Source organism: Eurytemora carolleeae, unplaced genomic scaffold, assembly GCF_000591075.1.
Source record: "Eurytemora carolleeae unplaced genomic scaffold, Eaff_2.0 scaffold432, whole genome shotgun sequence".
Lineage (NCBI taxonomy): Eukaryota > Metazoa > Arthropoda > Copepoda > Calanoida > Temoridae > Eurytemora > Eurytemora carolleeae.
This window is the reverse complement of record NW_019396354.1, coordinates 237,243-255,382: the sequence shown is the minus strand read 5'-3', so window position 1 is coordinate 255,382 and position 18,140 is coordinate 237,243. Positions and strand designations below refer to the sequence as shown.

At 31.8% G+C, this 18,140-nt stretch overlaps 2 protein-coding genes across 4 annotated transcripts; both read left to right on the top strand.

Annotated features, from left to right (window-relative positions):
- The first annotated feature begins 371 nt into the window (after nucleotides 1-371).
- On the top strand, nucleotides 372-6,133 carry LOC111701584 (UTP--glucose-1-phosphate uridylyltransferase). 3 transcript variants are annotated; one of them, XM_023472930.1, is made up of 14 exons: nucleotides 372-468; nucleotides 1,059-1,181; nucleotides 1,274-1,381; nucleotides 2,034-2,149; nucleotides 2,437-2,556; nucleotides 2,751-2,805; nucleotides 3,020-3,099; nucleotides 3,316-3,412; nucleotides 3,738-4,077; nucleotides 4,291-4,384; nucleotides 4,655-4,745; nucleotides 4,843-4,916; nucleotides 5,104-5,188; nucleotides 5,664-6,133. In XM_023472930.1, the coding sequence occupies exons 1-14, from the start codon at nucleotides 439-441 to the stop codon at nucleotides 5,769-5,771; spliced, it is 1,521 nt and encodes a 506-aa protein (XP_023328698.1). In that variant the 5' UTR covers nucleotides 372-438; the 3' UTR covers nucleotides 5,772-6,133. The 3 variants fall into 3 exon arrangements, with proteins under 3 accessions (XP_023328698.1, XP_023328697.1, XP_023328696.1); XM_023472929.1 differs by lacking the exon at nucleotides 372-468 and adding an exon at nucleotides 772-862; XM_023472928.1 differs by lacking the exon at nucleotides 372-468 and adding an exon at nucleotides 878-980.
- Nucleotides 6,134-10,073: 3,940 nt separating this feature from the next.
- On the top strand, nucleotides 10,074-17,452 carry LOC111701582 (uncharacterized). Its single transcript, XM_023472926.1, has 4 exons — nucleotides 10,074-10,272; nucleotides 13,890-13,985; nucleotides 15,108-15,202; nucleotides 16,818-17,452. The coding sequence occupies exons 1-4, from the start codon at nucleotides 10,159-10,161 to the stop codon at nucleotides 16,849-16,851; spliced, it is 339 nt and encodes a 112-aa protein (XP_023328694.1). The 5' UTR covers nucleotides 10,074-10,158; the 3' UTR covers nucleotides 16,852-17,452.
- The last annotated feature ends 688 nt before the right edge of the window (nucleotides 17,453-18,140 follow it).

The following is an 18,140-nucleotide window of genomic DNA, read 5'->3' as shown; positions in this document are numbered from 1 at the left end:
CTCTATCAGACTTGGGGGGAAACAGCAGAAACTGGGGTTGGGACATATGGAGGGGTGCTTGAAGAAAGGGATGGGGAGAGGAATGCTCAAATATTTTAATGGTTTTTGCTCATATTCCATATATTTTGTGAAATTTGATATTTTTTTCCAAAAACAGAGGGTCGGAGGAGGTCGGCCCGGCGCCTAAGACTAGGTTCCCGACTCTAAGATTCTACTCGGGTAGTATTTGAAAAATTATTTTATAATTAATTAATATAGAAAAGGGAAAAGAGAACGGTTTTGTATTCATTGCCTAATGCCTATAGTTTAAACACTTGCACACAATTTATCTTCGCATTATCCTTTAGTTTACAAGGTTACGTCTTGCACGGTATAATTGCTTCATACTTTACCTTTCCGTTCTTGAATAATAATAATAAGCATATTTCTGCAGAAAATATGGCAGAAATTAAACCTTTCGGTCGCAAGGTATGTTTAAGATTATTTTTAGAATGATAAATATCATGTAGTTTTGTTCAGTCATTCCATATTTGTACACGTGATCAATAATCATAATTGTTTTTGTTAAATAAAACTAATATTTATTATAAAAGATTTATGTAACTTGATGTTTTTAAAACCGGGTACACTTTCGCTTATGCGTAAGTGAAATGTGTTTTCATTTCGTTAAGACAGTGTCGGACTTATTAGTGTACCAGGCATTGACAGGCACAAACATACTTGTTTCAAGTGCTGATCAAGCATACCGTCATAAAACACTTGTGTTTTAATCATTACTTTTTTCTAAACAGTTTTTTACTGAGACTTCAACAAGTGGTACATTTCAATGTCGCCGAATATTAAGGAAAACTATGGAAATCTTGTAAGTTCTAAAACCCTAAAAATCCGCAAATTATTTTGTGAAATTCCGCAACTTCTTTTAATTTGAAAAAATGAGCGCTCAACCTTTACACGCGAAAACTCCTAATTTCGGAGAGGAGGTTTCATTTTTTTGTATTTCATTACTTATTTAAACTATTTTTAAAAATATTTATCGATTTTTAATTCATACTTTATAGTTGTTCGGACACACGAGATCGCCTAGTATGGAGTTCAAGGAGCTTACTAAGAAGGATGCCCAGATCTCACTCGCGCACGAACTCGAGAAGTTGGCGCGCACTGCCAATACTGGAGAAAGAGAGGTATATCATTTTTCCTTGTAAGGTTTACTTGTGAGGATTACTAAAAATTGTGAATATTTGATATTATTTAAATAATACTTAATTTATGAAAGGTGATCGAGCGAGATTTCGATGGATTCCAGCGCTTGTTCAGCAAGTTCATCAATGAAACTGGACCCTCCGTTCATTGGGACAAGATTGACAGATTACCAGAGGGCGCGGTAAATTATTGATTTTTCATCTTATCGCTATAATTTACTATTTAGCCGATTTATCTTTACAAAACTTAACAGAAAAAAACGCAGGTTTAATACTTTTATGAGTTCTCCCCCTACCAACTTCCGTTTTGGAAGGTGGTATAGCAAGGGGATGAAAAATTGTTATCTTTAGATCTTCAATCTTAAACTTAGGCTTATTGAATCGGAAATTGTACGTAGATTTTTAAATTGGTCTCAATCTTAAAAATCCGATTACAAACAAGTCTGTACAGTGTACACCACTATTCTTCAGTTTTTTGGGCGGCACCTTGTATATTATACTTTTTAATCGTGCATATTTGGAAATGAATTTTTTCTTATTGCTGTTTACGTCCTTGCCCCAGTTAACACGCAAGCCCGGTGTTTAATATGTTTCATAATTAATCCTTCCTTGAATTGTTTTTGAGCTTGGACTTGTAAACCCATATTAACTTTAATTTAACTAGAAATGTGAAAACAAAAATGTACTTGGTTTCCTCAATGAATATTGAACATAGTTAAATTATTATTTATATATTTCTGAGCTTGGTCGGGTTTTTAATTTTCCTTCCATTTCCCCCATTTATCTGTCTGTTTAAAGAACTAGAATGTTAATGAACAATTGTTTTCTGTTTAGATCAAGAACTATAACGATCTGACCGTCAGCACTGACAAAACCGCTGTACAGCAGATGCTTAACAGTTTGGTTGTTATAAAACTAAACGGTGGTCTAGGGACCAGCATGGGTTGCAGGTATCAAATATTAAGTTTGCTTGTTCGAAACGTCTGTAAATCTAATTATACCAAAAAAAGGCGTACAGTGGAATTGTCCCTGGGGGGCTTAAATATTTTTGATGTTCCGGGATATTCCCCTGAAAACCATAGTTTTTTTACTCTTTCAGAACAGATTCATACAGACAGAAACAATAAACAGCATATTACCCTGATCTGGAATATTCAAAATGTGGTCTGCTTTAAGTTGCATCAGAATTTAACATGTAGTTCTAAATTGTGTATTACTACATTATCTATATATTCAGCGGTCCTAAGTCTGTGATTACAGTGAGAAATGATCTAACCTTCCTTGATCTGACAGTTCAGCAGATTGAATACCTCAATAAAACATACGATGCTAATGTTCCTCTTGTCCTCATGAACAGGTAGATTGTTTTCTTCTCTCACTTCAACTCACTTATGTATTTGAACAAATTCAGTCCAAACTCCTACCCACTTAACATATTCCACGCACCCCCCCCCCTTTAAAGGTCCAGTGGGTACTGCCTCCTTCCCCCCCCCCCCTCTGTGTACATCCTTGCTAAGTTTGTGTTCTTGATTAGTATTTTATTGTTTTCAGTTTCAATACAGATGAGGATACAATGAAGATCATCAGGAAATACAGCGGATTCAAGGAACAGATTTATATATATGTCATTATTGTACACAGTACACATTCATACACTACACGTTTACAGTGTACAGTGCTTTGTACATGTCTGCTAAATTAAAAATATCACAAATTAAATCATTCGGTGAATTGTTGTCAAGATCGGGATTTTAAGAATCCAACAACTAAGTTCCCAGCTCAGAAATTATATAGAGGATAAATATAATCTGATTGATTAGGTTTCTATTAAAACATTTAATCAATCCCGGTTCCCAAGGATTCATAAGGAATCTCTCATGCCTATTGCGAAAAGTATTAGGTTAGTAAATTTTGTTTATTTTGACTTGATTTTGATTGTACCGGACCAAACCTTATCAATGCCATTGAGTTGAATACTTGATATTCCCTGGAAATATGCACTTTATTTTGTAAGTTTAATTAGTTTTTTTAATATTAATATGCACTTAGTGGTAAACTTAATTCCAACTATTAAACGATTTGGAATATATTGAATATATATATTTTTAATATTTAGACCTGAGGATGATATGGAGGCCTGGTATCCTCCTGGTCACGGAGATTTTTATCAAGCATTCGCCAACAGTGGACTTCTTGATGAGTTCGTTTTACAGGTGGAAATAAATATGTTTAACTGATGTTTTTAGATTCATCATTTTTTAAGTCTAACAATTATGGTCGATAAGACCCCTTCCTAGTTAATTTGATGGGATGTTATATTACTTGTTTGTTCATTACCGCGCTCTGTATGTTTTTGAGGATAGATTGGTCTTTAGAATCCTTGGAGAAGTTGAATTGCAGTAGTTGTCATGCAGTGCTTGTAGATTATTTAACCAAAAAATTAAAAACTTCAATAAGGCTAGAATGAGTAACAGAATCCAAACTAAATTCTTTGTTATGTTTTCGTTCTAATCCTTTCAACTATATTTTGTTTTGTAGGGGAAGAAGTTTTGTTTTATCTCCAACATTGATAACCTGGGAGCTACAGTAGACCTGAATATTCTCAACACCTGCTTATCCCAGAATCACGAGTTCGTTATGGAGGTTACAGATAAAACACGAGCTGATGTTAAGGGAGGTACACTCATCAACTACGAGGGTAAACTGAGGCTGCTGGAGGTTGCCCAGGTCCCGAAGGAACATGAAGAGGACTTCAAGTCTGTAAAGAAGTTTAATGTTTTCAACACAAACAATCTTTGGATTAACCTTGACTCTATCCAGAGGATTATGCAGGAGAATACACTGGATATGGAGATCATCGTTAATCCTAAAAGTTTAGGTAACATATACCAATATTTATTATTGGTTATATTTGTCTGGAGACTGTATTTATCTTCCTTATAATAGCCTGGAGACTGTAGTATTTATCTTCCTTATAATAGCCTGGAGACTGTATTTATCTTCCTTATAATAGCCTGGAGACTGTATTTATCTTCCTTATAATAGCCTGTAGACAGAGTGTAAAGTGGTTAACATATATATTATTGTTCAGATAAAGGTGTGAATGTATACCAGCTTGAGACTGCTGTAGGAGCTGCCATGAAATGTTTTGAGAACTGTATTGGTATCAATGTTCCTAGATCCAGGTAGACCACTCCCTACACAATATATGTTTTGAGAACTGCATTGGTATCAATGTTCCTAGATCCAGGTAGACCACTCCTCACACAATATTTCTTCGGTCACAGAAAGCTTAGTTTAGAGCGAGATATACTAGACAGTAGACCAGATATACCAGACACTAGACCAAACAAACTAGACTGGACAGTGGACATACTTGACGCTTGACTTGACAATAAACTAGACTTGATAAACACTGACTAGACTTTCCAACCTGACTAAATATTTTGTTCCAGGTTTTTACCAGTAAAGAAGACAAGTGATCTGCTGCTAGTGATGTCCAACCTGTATTCATTAGATAATGGTTCTCTAGTTATGTCACCTAAGGTTAGGAGCCTGCAACATATTATTATTTTGAGTATACACTAGTTCTACATAAACTAATAGTTTTTTACAAACTTATTCATAATTGTTTCCTTTCTAGAGAATGTTTCCCTCAACACCCCTGGTTAAACTTGGAGATAATCATTTCAAGAAGGTTTCCCCATTCTTATCCAGGTACACAGTACAGTACATACTTTACAGTACACTACAATTTACACTGTACAGTATAAAGTGTACTGTGTTCAGTGTACACTCTTACACTGTAAAAAGATCATATTTCATAGTTTACAGTTCAAACATCATTGTAGTAAACATTGTTTTCTCAACATTTATAATAATCAATGAATTAATAATTATTTAGGTTTGGATCTATTCCTTGTTTGCTTGAACTAGATCATCTCACAGTATCAGGAGATGTTACCTTCGGTAGAGGAGTCAGTCTCAGGGTTAGTTCAGTTAGATACATTTAATCCATATATATAAATAGCTATAGTGCCCGGCTTTTTCCGTGGAACTTTATCTAATTTTATCTAATTTTTTTTTAAATCTATTTTTAGCCTATGTTACCCCCAGGGTACCCATGGGTTCCTGAAAAATCAGCCAGTTCGGTCCAGCCGTTTGGCCAGTTATAACTAACATATATACAAATATACAGATATATACATGTGAGCGAAATATTAGTTTCCAGACAAGGCTGTATACTAGCCAGCAATTTAATGATTTAGTTTCAATCAATAAGTTACAGTTAATTGAAGACTACTATAAAATAAGATGGAATACGTTTTATAAGTATTTGCAATTAATTATATGAATAAAAATGTATTACAAGTATATATTTAGCGGATTATTAACACGTTTTATGAACAGTAAACACTAAAACCTGTGAAAACTTAGTATTTAAAAATAATTTTCATATTTCAGGGAACTGTAATTATCATTGCAAATCATGGAGACAGGATAGATATTCCTTCTGGAGCTATTCTTGAGAACAAGATTGTTTCTGGAAACCTTAGAATCCTGGACCACTAGCCAGTAGCCACCTCACTAGCTCACTGGACCACTAGCCAGTAGCCACCTCACTAGCTCACTAATAAATAGAAATTAGAAAATAAAATGTTTATTGTCTATATATAATATACATGTCTTTATAGATCCCTCTAGCTTCAAGAATACCCAATAAATCTTTGTTAAAACCAACAAAAAAGGAATTTTCTTCGGAGATTTATACGTAAGTGTATGATGTGTCCACTATGCAATAAAATATGTTCTTTTTATGCCATATATGCTTGTTAAACATATTTACTATTATGTTTATGCAAATACCACATAGTTTACATTTTCTAATTCTTTCAGTTTATCAAACCAGAATATATGATAATCTTGTTATTTTATTATTCGTTTTATTTTACAATAAAATTTTAATCTTTAACTCAGTATTTGTTGTCAAAAGAGAATATTGTAAAACTTGAATACTTGAATGTTTCCTTTAATTCCTCAAGTCCAGTTTAATGGTTGAAGTTTGCCAGTAAATGTTAAGTTTATGTTACATTCTACATATTCTGCATGAATAAAAACAATTTCTTTCTTATGTAACCCAAAATTTGCAAGCTTTCCTAAAATTTCCGAACAAAAATATCACTACTTGGCTATACAGGAGAATAATCAAGCATTATTAAATGTTCTTAGTTGACGCTTTTTGTTTCGTATTACAGGGTCTTTCATAAAGGATGAGACTTTAACAACAACTAAAAACTTGAACATAACGATCTGTAGGTTTATATGGAATTGTACCTTGAAAATATTCATCCTGTGTTGGTAACCCAGTACTAATATTCTTTAATAAGGTTGTTGACTCTCGATGTGCGGAAAATGTCTCCTAAGATAGGTAAAAACCTAATATGACTTCAATGATTATAGAGGCGAGAGTGACGTCATATATTGTTTTGTTATCTACGCTTAGGAGACGACATTTTCCGTACATGGGAGAGCATCGAGAGTAAGCAACCTTATCATACAACCAATTACACTGCACATTAAAGCAAGTGTTAAAACTATGTTGGATTATTATGTGAATTTTATCAAAAGTTCTCAAGCTAAGTTTGGACATTTAAATTTGTTAGTTCTAACATTGTTTTGACTTAATTTTAAACAACAGAGAGACTCGAAATGAAAATGAGGAACCTAAGTCGAATTTCTGCACTAAATAAAGCTGTCGTATAAACTGTATTTTTATATATATATTTTTTTTTTTTGAGGGGGCGGGGCTTTAATATCAGAAAGATAAGATTTCTGGGGGTTAGTAATTTTGCATTTTACAGATGGATTGGTAGAGGTACAGGGTGTCCCACGAGACATGACAGTTGGTGAATACTTTAAAATGTCTCTTTCCATAACTTGATAAGTTGTTTGATACTAAAGAGGCTAATAATTTTTTTATATGACAGGTTGTATCATGGTAAAATTGATTTCACAGTAATATATGAGTTAAACATTTTTTTAAAGAAATGAACTGCAAAATGTCTTTAATATCTAATACAGTATGTGGAAGAAGTCATTCAAAACTATTCACCAACTGTCATGTTTTGTGGGACACACTGTACATTGTACAATGTTCTTAATATTGGATTTCTCTGTACATAATGTACATAATATTGGATTTCTCTGCACATAATGTACATAATATTGGATTTCTCTGTACATAATGTACATGATATTGGATTTCTCTCAGCTCTTTAGAATAGAGAACTAAGATTAATCTTTAATGAAGTGTTTCGCGATAAATAGGAAAATGCAATATGATTTTTTATGAAATGCAACACATTTTATAGCTTTCCAATGACATTTTGATATACCCCCCTTTTTCATCCTCCTGCAGTCCCACCCCCTTTATTCCATCCTCCCTTGTCCTCTGTATGGGAGGTTGTGAGGCCGCGTGTGTGTATAAACCTACCCCTGTTTCGAGTATAGAACCAACCTCTCATTCAACAATACGTCCTCCGTAATCCTCCTTTATCATAATAAATCTCGTTCTAGGCTTAGGACGGCTTAGTTCCGCCTGGTTCTGTGTATTTATGTTCTATTCCGAGGAATTAAGTACAGTATTAATCAGTGCTTATGTCTATTCTATATAAGAGGTGATATGTATACAATTTTGTATAGTATACTACCAGTTACAATACACACTAAACCATCTTGAATTTAAAAAAAAACTTTATTTGTCAATGATTTTTTTCAGTTTAAATTTCTGAGATTTTTCTATAAATATTTATTATATATTATTTGATTCTTAAATAGGCTAACGTATAGATAGATAGATAGATAGATGCTAAAAGACTTGTTGCACATCACGCCTCCTTCAAACAACCTTGATTAGACTATATAACCAAATACAGGGTGTCTCACTAAACATAGGAATTAAGTAAGGAATACAAAGTCGTCTTTGTTAATGATTAGCGCTCTAAATTACCTAATTTAAATGGCCATAAAGTTACGGCTTGAATATGTTTCATGTTAATGGTATAAGGTTGTTTTGTTATTCTGCAAAACGTTGAATAATGGAATTTCTCATTTTACTAAGTACAAAAGTATGCAATCAAAACATAAACAGACAAATTTTTAACTCTTGCTTAGACGAAATTTCTACGGATTACACTGAACCTTGCTGCATCATCACCCACCTCACTAAATAAAAAAATCATTTACAAAGACAATATCTAAATCGTCACTCCATTACCATGTATATATATTTGGGGAGAGAAATACAGATTTCTCTAGCTGTGAACAAAGGGTAAAAATGAAATACAGGGTTACCCACAAAGGACGAGACTGTAAAGAAGACATGAAACTCTTTAAATATGCCGATTCAAAATCTAAATCAAGTCTTCTGCCTTGAATGTGATTTTTAAATGGCTTATTCGATGATTTGGCAAAGAAAAGAAAAAAGTTTTTAGTTGCATTGAATTATGAATATAAGGGAACAGACACTATAAATTCGTCTCTGAAGTCTCATTCTTTGTTTGTAACTCTGCATAAAAACAAAATAATCAGATTTGGAGAGAGGGTTGACAAAAGTTAAATTTACAAAAATAATAATTAAAAATACAACTTGAAGTTAAGAAACACTGTAATAACTATTTATAACACTGTTATTTTGGTTCGCAGTATTATAAAGTTTTTGGACAGAAATTTTGCCTTTATCGAGAAGGTTCAAGCCTTTTTAGATTTAATTTTGTCCCGAGCTTTAGCGAGGGACAAAATATAATCTAAAAGGCAGGAACCTTCGAGATATTAAGAAAATTTAAGTCTAAAAACTTTATAGCACGTCGTGCCAAAATAATAGTGTTATAGGTAATTTTATGAAACGCTTGTGTACTTGTCTTATGAGTCTTATTTTATGGCTCTTTTAAATGAAATTAGCTTTGAAACAAATCAGTAGTCAAAACCCTTTCTCTGGTCAAAACATAAAGTTGATTTCAATTTTATTTTCATTTCAACTGAAAAAAATATTTTGGAAATATCCTAAATTTGTTTAAGAAAGTCCGGCAACCAAAACTTTATAGCACGTGTGCTATAATAATTTGAACATTATAGCACGATGATTACTTTATAGCACGTTCACTATGAAATTCACGAGTAAGAATTACACAATAATTTCATAAAATCATAATTTTTTACTCATTACTGTAAATATTGCTTATAAAAGAGAATGCCTTGAAAAAAATAAATCACATTTATTTCTGTAAAAATGGAATATTTATGGTATAATGAATTAAGCTAACGAAATATTATTTATAATTCATAATCCTTTCCTAAACCAAACCTGTACAATCCGGATCGAGGAACCCATACAGTAACTCCTTAAAAATTTATTATTTTGAAATTCCTTCGTTATTTAGGCCACACAACTTTCCTTTATTCGTGATTTAGTGCATTAAACAAAGCAGTATTCAAGCCTTCACCTGCCCCTTCATTTGTTTATAAAATTCAAATTGGAAAAGTTTTAATTTTTGAAAATGGCGTGGATACATGTTGTACAATGCAATATATTTTAGTCATGAAACTTGTATAGTTTAGTAATGAAACAAGATTCAAAATAAACAAATCTAAAGGAACTGTAGACGTAATGTTAAATGACCCTCCATATATTACAGTGCCATGTCTGATTCTCGAAGATACTCGTTAAAACTTATTTAAGAGATATTGCGTATTTTGGTCTTCCCCCCCGGAAGAGTATCAGAGGAGCATTTAGGGAGGGGGGCTAATGAGGTAGCCCCTTCCCCTAATGGGTGCTGAGCTGAACCCCCTGGAGAATAAAAATTAAGCCCCCCCCTGGACAAATTCCTTAATACGCCCCTGAAGTGTATGGTTTCAGGGGTTTAGAAAATCATCGCATTTTCGTATTTTCAAGAGGAAACATATGTTTGCAGGAAAAATGGAGGAAAGAGATGTTGAAGGATTTGTGAAAGAAGTTGATGAAGAAGGGTTCCATAAAGATATGGATGATGAAATTAAAAAGAAAAAAGAGAGACAGGTTAGCACTGATACATAGAAACCATTTTAAGAATATTCATAGAAGTTGATTTCATAATAATTATAATAAAAGTTTTGGTGCCTAGGTTCTATGTGTGCATCAGGAGGAAGTCGTTTTCGGTTTTTCGGCAAAATGTTGAGTTTTGTTGAGGATTCGATCCCAAATTTACTTTATGATCCGTGTAGAGGACCACAATGCATGCTGAATTCAAAAGTTCAGCCTTTTATTTTATTTTTTAGAACTAAATGCAGCTTCTACATAGTTTGATATCACAAAGTGTCGAATTGTCCCCCCTATCCATAACAAAATCGAGATGTTTTCCTAAACCTACTTCCACCCAAGTTCATCACGTTAAAGCAAAAAATATTTTGCATTTCAATACTAAGGGTTGACATCACCCAGAGAACCTAGTGAACCTATGCAGCTTTTGATTCATTACTTTTACTTCTTCTTGTATCACCCTAAATTCTACACTCCACGCGCGGGCAGCCGTAGTACATTTAAATTTCCAAGCCGGGTCAACCTTTCCGGTCCCAGTTTGTACTGTACCTAGCATCTATGTACAGGACTAGCCGGTGCTACAAGGTTGACGTGGTCAGTTTTTATGCTTCATATAGGTTGAATTTACTTTTACTAAAGGGGCAGAGGTGCGTGAATTGATAGTTATAATTTTCAAGAACATTAATTATTTATACATAAAAAAGAATATAATCTCTTGCTAATTGTTTGTCTGTTTGGATTCATAACTCATCCCAAGCTAGTATCTATTTATATATAAAGCTGATTACTTTTACTTCTTCTTGTATCACCCTATATTCTACACTCCTCCCTATCAAACTGTGGAATGAGGAGACAACATTAAATTGATTTAAAAGTATATTTTCATATTGTTAAAAAGCAATTAGTATCATCTAGTTTATTCAAAATCAACGGATTAAGTGAAATAGGAGGTAATCGATTTTGGACTTTTTTTGGAGTTCAGCTAATCAAAAGTTCATAGAAAACACATGTAAGTTTGTCAAATTTAGGATAGGCTAAAAAAAATTACTATAATAACAAAATAATTTTTTTTTTGAAAATCTCATGTTATTCCTCATTTTATGCTTAATTCAATTTTCCAAACCATCTTTAAAAAAACGTTGAAATTTAAAATGAGTCAGAAAACGAAAGTCTTCCAAAAACTTTAAATAGATAAAATTTTCAAAAATTGACGTGCGACTCGAAATTTAAAAATAACGTTTTAACTATGCAACAATTTTTTTATTTCTTTTTTTGGACAATTAAAAAAATCCAAAATCGAGTAGTTTAGAGCACAATGCATAAAAAAATTCAGCTTAAAAGTTATTATTGTATTCCACTGTACAATATCTATATACGAATTCAACCTCGTGAATAAGCTCAGATTTTAAAAACGTTGCTAAGTTAGACTTCAGAGACGACTGTACGATATGCATTACTGTCTGTTTCCTTATATTCATTATTCCCTGCAACTTCAATTTTGTTTCTTTCTTTGCTTAATCATAAAATAAGCTTTAGAAAACTAAATTCAAGACAGACTTGGGATCATCGTTCGTTAAGATTTATATGTTGTCTTTGCAGTCTCATCCTTGGTGGCCAACCCTGAACACACTAGATTACACATAAAGGATGAGACCCAAACCCCTTTAAATATGACGATTCGATTTGGTCTTCTGTTTATAGCATTTTAATGATTTACTAAATAATTGGGCAAAGAAAAAAGTTTTTTTTTAAATCCATTACATTGCATTCTCAATAAATCCGTACAGTCGTCTCTGAAGTCTCATTCGTTGTGGGTGAATCTGTATTTAATTAACATTTCATGATCAGCATGTTTGCATAGAACATTATTAAATAAATGATTATTTAAGGGTAATTTCCAGAATCCCTTTCATTTGTAAATAATTGCTTTTTGGATCCAATTAATTGACATGGCCGGGACATACTTTATAATTGTATTTGATTTAACCCTTATTCCTATATATTTACATAATTTTAGCAATAAACACCGCTTATATATTTACATAATTTTAGCAATAAACACCACTTATATAATTACATAATTTTAGCAATAAACAGTTGGGGTTCTGAAACACATTCTTGCCCTTAAAAACGAGCAAAAGCACTTTTGCTCGTTTTCTGCCTTAAAAAAGCGAGCAAAAGGACTTTTGCTCGTTTTCTGCCTTATAAAAAGCGAGAAAAAAGGACTTTTGCTCGTTTTTTGCCTTATTTAGAGTACTTTTGACGTGTATTTGGTCTCCCTGTTTACAAATGCAAAAATTATTCAACATTTGTGTGAATTACTTCTCCAGAATTCTAGTTCTTATTCTGATAAAATCTAAAGAACATGAAACAGTAATTTTTTTACTAAAATTACTCTGGTGTTGTTTGTAATAAAACTTAATTTTCCTACCTAAATTCTAGACTGTGTTCGAGAAATAGGTGTATATCTAGATATCTATATGATAAAATAAGACATTCGTAAATATATATATATATATATGTTGCGTATAGCCGGCCAAACGGCTAAACCGATAAGGCTGAAATTTTTTTGTGGACACTCATGGGTGGCCGGGGGTGCTTTAGGCTAAAAATCGAATTTTTTTAAACAAAATTTTCAAAATATTTTTTCAAAATTTAAATTTTTTTTTTCAACGGTCCTTCATCTAGTTTTTATACATAACGGGGTTGGGCCCTTCATCTAGTTTTTATATATAACTTTTATCATATTCACTAGAATTAGATTTTTCTGGATGATATATTGTTGTGATAGTAATAGCTTTCATGATACAGTAGAAATAAACAGATGTTTCTAGACGATATATCACAGTGGTAGCAATATATATTTTTATATTCATTTTGATTAGACGTGTCTGAACGAAATATTACAGTGATTACAATATCTAGCATTATCTTTTATTTGATTAGATATCTCTGGGCGATAACAGTGATAGCAATGCTTATCATTATATTCAATTTGTTTATATGTTCCTGGACGATATATATTACTGTGATAGAAATGCCTATTACTATATTCAATTTATTTAGATGTTTCTTGACGATATATATTACAGTAATACCAATTCCTATCATTATATTTTATTTATTTAGATGTTTCTTGACAATATGTATTACAGTAATAGCAATAACTATCATTATAATCTATTTATTTAGATGTTTCTGGAAGATATATATTACAGTAATAATTCAATTTATTTAGATGTTTCTGGACGATATATATTAAAGTGTTAGAAATGCCTATCACTATATTCAATTCATTTAGATCTTTCTTGACGATATATATTACAGTAATAGTAATATCTATCTTTATATTCAATTTATTTAGATGTTTCTGGACGATATATATTAAAGTGTTAGAAATGCCTATCACTATATTCAATTTATTTAGATCTTTCTCGACCATATATATTACAGTAATAGTAATACCTATCATTATATTCTATTTATTTAGATGTTTCTGGACGATATATATTACAGTAATGGCAATAACTATCATTCTATTCAAATTATTTAGATGTTTCTGGACGATATATAATAAAGTGATAGAAATACCTTTTATTATATTCTAAATTTTTTAGATGTTCCTGGACGATGTTGGAGTAGTAGTTGCGATGATATCTATCACAGTGTTAGCAATTGTAGTTGTTATACTTAAAGTTCTACTATTCGACAGTGTAAGTGTTCACAACCCATGTACAATATTTAAAGTGTGTTTCACTAAACATAATAATTTATGAATAATAACATCAATCTATTTATATACTTTGCTTTTTTGTCAAAACAGATAAACCAATCGGGCCCAAATTTTTTATGGGACCTCACACATGAGCCCAGTAGAAGTTTATGGACGGTCAAAATTAAATTTTGCATATAAAAAAGCCCAGTATTACAATAATTAAAACATTTTCTTGTTTAATTTACAATATCTTTACAAGTTTTAAATATTTTTTTTTTAAATTATGAGCCCAAATTGTATTTCGCATCAAAATAAATGAGTCTTTGCCACAAACTCAAATTTTTTAATCACTATATCTTGGCAACCTTATGGTGTAGACTCTTGATATTTAAAACTTTTCTGATCTAACAGAATTCAAAGTTTAAAATATCTGATTAATGTATAAGACTTTGGGTTGCCAAGATATAAGGATTAGAAAATCATGGTTTGCGGCAAAGTAACACCAAAAGTCTATTAATTCGATTGGCATTTAAAACACAACTAATTCAATCTCTAGAAGACGATTTGACATTACACATTTATCATGTTTAATGAAGTTTACTGAATAATGTATTTTGTGTTCTTTAAAAATGTTTTTGAATTGAACGTCAATACTTACACTTTTTCAAATAACAGGATTGCCATATTACAAAGGATCAGGCGGATCGGGTCTTTCAAATAACAGGATTGCCATATTACAAAGGATCAGGCGGATCGGGTTTTTCAAATTTTCAATATTCGCAAAATTCGAACCCAATTTCTCGAAAATGTTTTGATAAAATGCGTCGAAAATACAACGATATTCGCGAATATTGTTGTAGAAAACCTTTCAAACAATTTTCGCGAATTTCGATTTCCGGGAAATTTCGTCTGATTCCTGTTGCGAGTTGTAGAAGTTGTTTTTCATTGCATGTCAAACCTATTTTTAAGTCCAAATTTTACCAAACTGAACCCTCAGTTCAACATAGAGTTTCAGATCATCATTAAAGTCTCATTTTGTTGGCAATATTGTAGATAGATATTTAATATATTTTAATAATACTACTTTTCTTACAAAATTTAAAATATTTCCCTACTTCAGACTGGGCCAGGAGAGTTAGGAACATTTAAACCTTTGCCTCAGATGCAGAACTCTATAATCAAGTATACAGCTAATGGATATATTCCATGCAAAGGGTAAGTACAATATTAGTTTATGTCCATAGGTCCATCGAATGCAATGCAACCCACTTTCATAGATTTCATGATTAAAGAAAACATTTATATATATATATATGTTTATAAAGGTCTACAAGGGTGATCTAAATAGAAAAAATCCGGTTAAAATTATCTTTTTCAGTAATACGATTACAACATTATTATCGTTTCATAACATGAATGTACCAATTAACATCAATACGATTACAACATTATTATCGCTTCATAACATGAATGTACCAATTAACATCAATACGATTACAACATTATTATCGTTTCATAACATGAATGTACCAATTAACATCAATACGATTACAACATTATTATCGTTTCATAACATGAATGTACCAATTAACATCAATCTTTATCAAGTAGAGATAAAAATAAGAATAAGGGGGGGGGGAATACATTCACAGTGAAGTATTAGGACAGCCGCAAAGTAACATGAATACTAAAAAGTACATGCTCTCTCAGACCCGACCTTCTCCATTTATGGAGTGGCATGGTGGATTGACTACGGTACCCCTGAACAAGAATGCAAAAACTTTGAAACTTGTTTTTAATTGTGGATCTTCTACAATACGACCTGCTTCGTAGTCAGAATCTATAAAAAGAATTAGCACTTAATAAACTGAACAAAAACGAGGAAATATTCTATATTATTGATTAGGAAATGTTTTTAAAGGTACTGTTGTAAATCGGATATGCAACTCTTACAGGGGTCAATATAATTCCCAAAAAAGCTGATTTTCTCGATCCCAAAATAATTTTTTGCCCCCAATTTTGAAAAAAAATGCCCCCAATTTTAAAAAAATATGCCCCCAGTTAAAATTTTTTTTTCAAATTCCACTAACACATTTGCCCCAATGCCCCCAATTTTGAAAAAAAATGCCCCCAATTTTTGAAAAAAATGCCCCCAGTTAAAAATTTTTTTTCAAATTCCACTAACACATTTGCCCCATTGCCCCCAATTTTTTTTAAAAATGCCCCCAATTTTTAAAAAAAATACCCCCAGATAAAATTTTTTTTTCAAATTCCACTCACACATTAGCCCCAATGCCCCCAATTTTTAAATAAAATGCCCCCAATTTTTAAAAAAAAACTCACACATTTGCCCAATTGCCCCCAATTTTTTTTAAAATGCCCCCAATTTTTAAAAAAAATGCCCCCAATTTTTTTTTAATTATCATATAAAAAAAATTTGCCCCCATTTCTTTCAAATTTGTCAATCCCAAATGGGATTGAAAAGGGAATTATATTGACCCCTGAACTCTTATAGTTACAACGACATAAACTATCTTCAATATCAGGCCAATAGATATAAAAATTTGCGAAAATTACCTCTCTTCCTCTTTGTCTGAACTAATAAAAATACAGTCGTATATTAATCAATTTGCAATCAAGACAACTTTTGATTTAAATGTTTGATTTCTACTAAGCTTTCAAACAGCATGGATACACATAAACATGGAAACAAAGAGAAGGTTATCTTTGTTTACTTGTAAACGTATAATTTAAATCAAAATTTAAATAGAAATTTCGTCTTCATTGTGTTGATAAAAACGCAGACCACTATATATTTCTAACATTTCAGATATGTTCCTTGCCCTCCAGGAATGGAGGATTGAGAGAAAAGAAGAAGAAAATAATCAAAATATCACCTAAACATTTTGTTCTTTGAATAACACTCCAAATATTCCAACTGTGCGCTTAATATTGCTAAACATGTATATATATGTATCTAATGTATTAATGGAATTAAATTTAAACCTCACTATCTGGCAATTTTCTTTGCAGTTCAACGTTTTTGCCTTCCATGTTTTTTTCCAGAATATCTCTTTTTATTGAGGACCCAAATATTTCTTAAACCCCAATAAACACTAATCAAATTTTCATTTAAAAAATTCCCAAGAAACAAACCAGTATTTTTTCATACATTTTAATTAAAAATTTTGTTATGCTTAGGAAGGGTTTCAAAGGGTTTAAAACAATTCCGACTCATTCTTAACATTTTATTAACATCTAATTGATCTAACTAAGCCTTTAGAGTTTCATTTTAAACGGATCCGGATCAAAGGACCTAATTAGTTGCTATTTAGATATAGTTTTCTAATCCATAAAACTTTGGAATCTCATTTGGACAATTGACATTGCAAACTTTGAATACTAATAGTAAAAGTTTGAAATATCAGAGGTTTACACCATAAGGTTTCAAAGATATGAGAATTATAAAATTTGAGTTTATGGCGAATAATCTATTCCTTTCGTCCCTTATGACCTGTATTCTATGTATGATTTCTGACAGCTTATGTTTTGGTTCTCAATGATCCCGTAAGAGTGTCCGGAAATAATTTTCCGAATGAATGAGTACAGGAAAAGTTGTAAAACCCTGAGATCTCCATTTTCTCTTGAGTATTAGCAGTCTAGTCCCATACTTAACCAGGATTAGAATTTGGCCAGAAACCTCTGTTGAGATTATCCTGATTTCGGGAAATTACTTTCGTTTTAAAAATCCTTCCTAAACGAACACTCAAATTCTACATTGTATAAATAGAAAATCTGGTAAATTCTTAGTTGCACCAGAAACCAGAGACATTTTTTATCAGAATCCAAAATCTAGCATCTCCAGATACCGAGATCTACCGTAGTAACCAGAATACTGTTGAATTATTGTCACCTCTGTTCTTTCTTTCCATGAAAACACGTCAATAAGGATTTTGTAATTTGTATTTATTTCTGAAAAAGGGCCCTGAACATTTTTTTTCATGACTAAATGAAACGAAAAAAGGAAGATGACAATATTTATAATGTTTATGGATACCACCGTTTCTATACCAAAAACCTTATAAGATTTTTTGTTCGTATGAATTGTATCGTAAATCCTGTAAATTTCAATCTTCACGATCAACAGTAAATC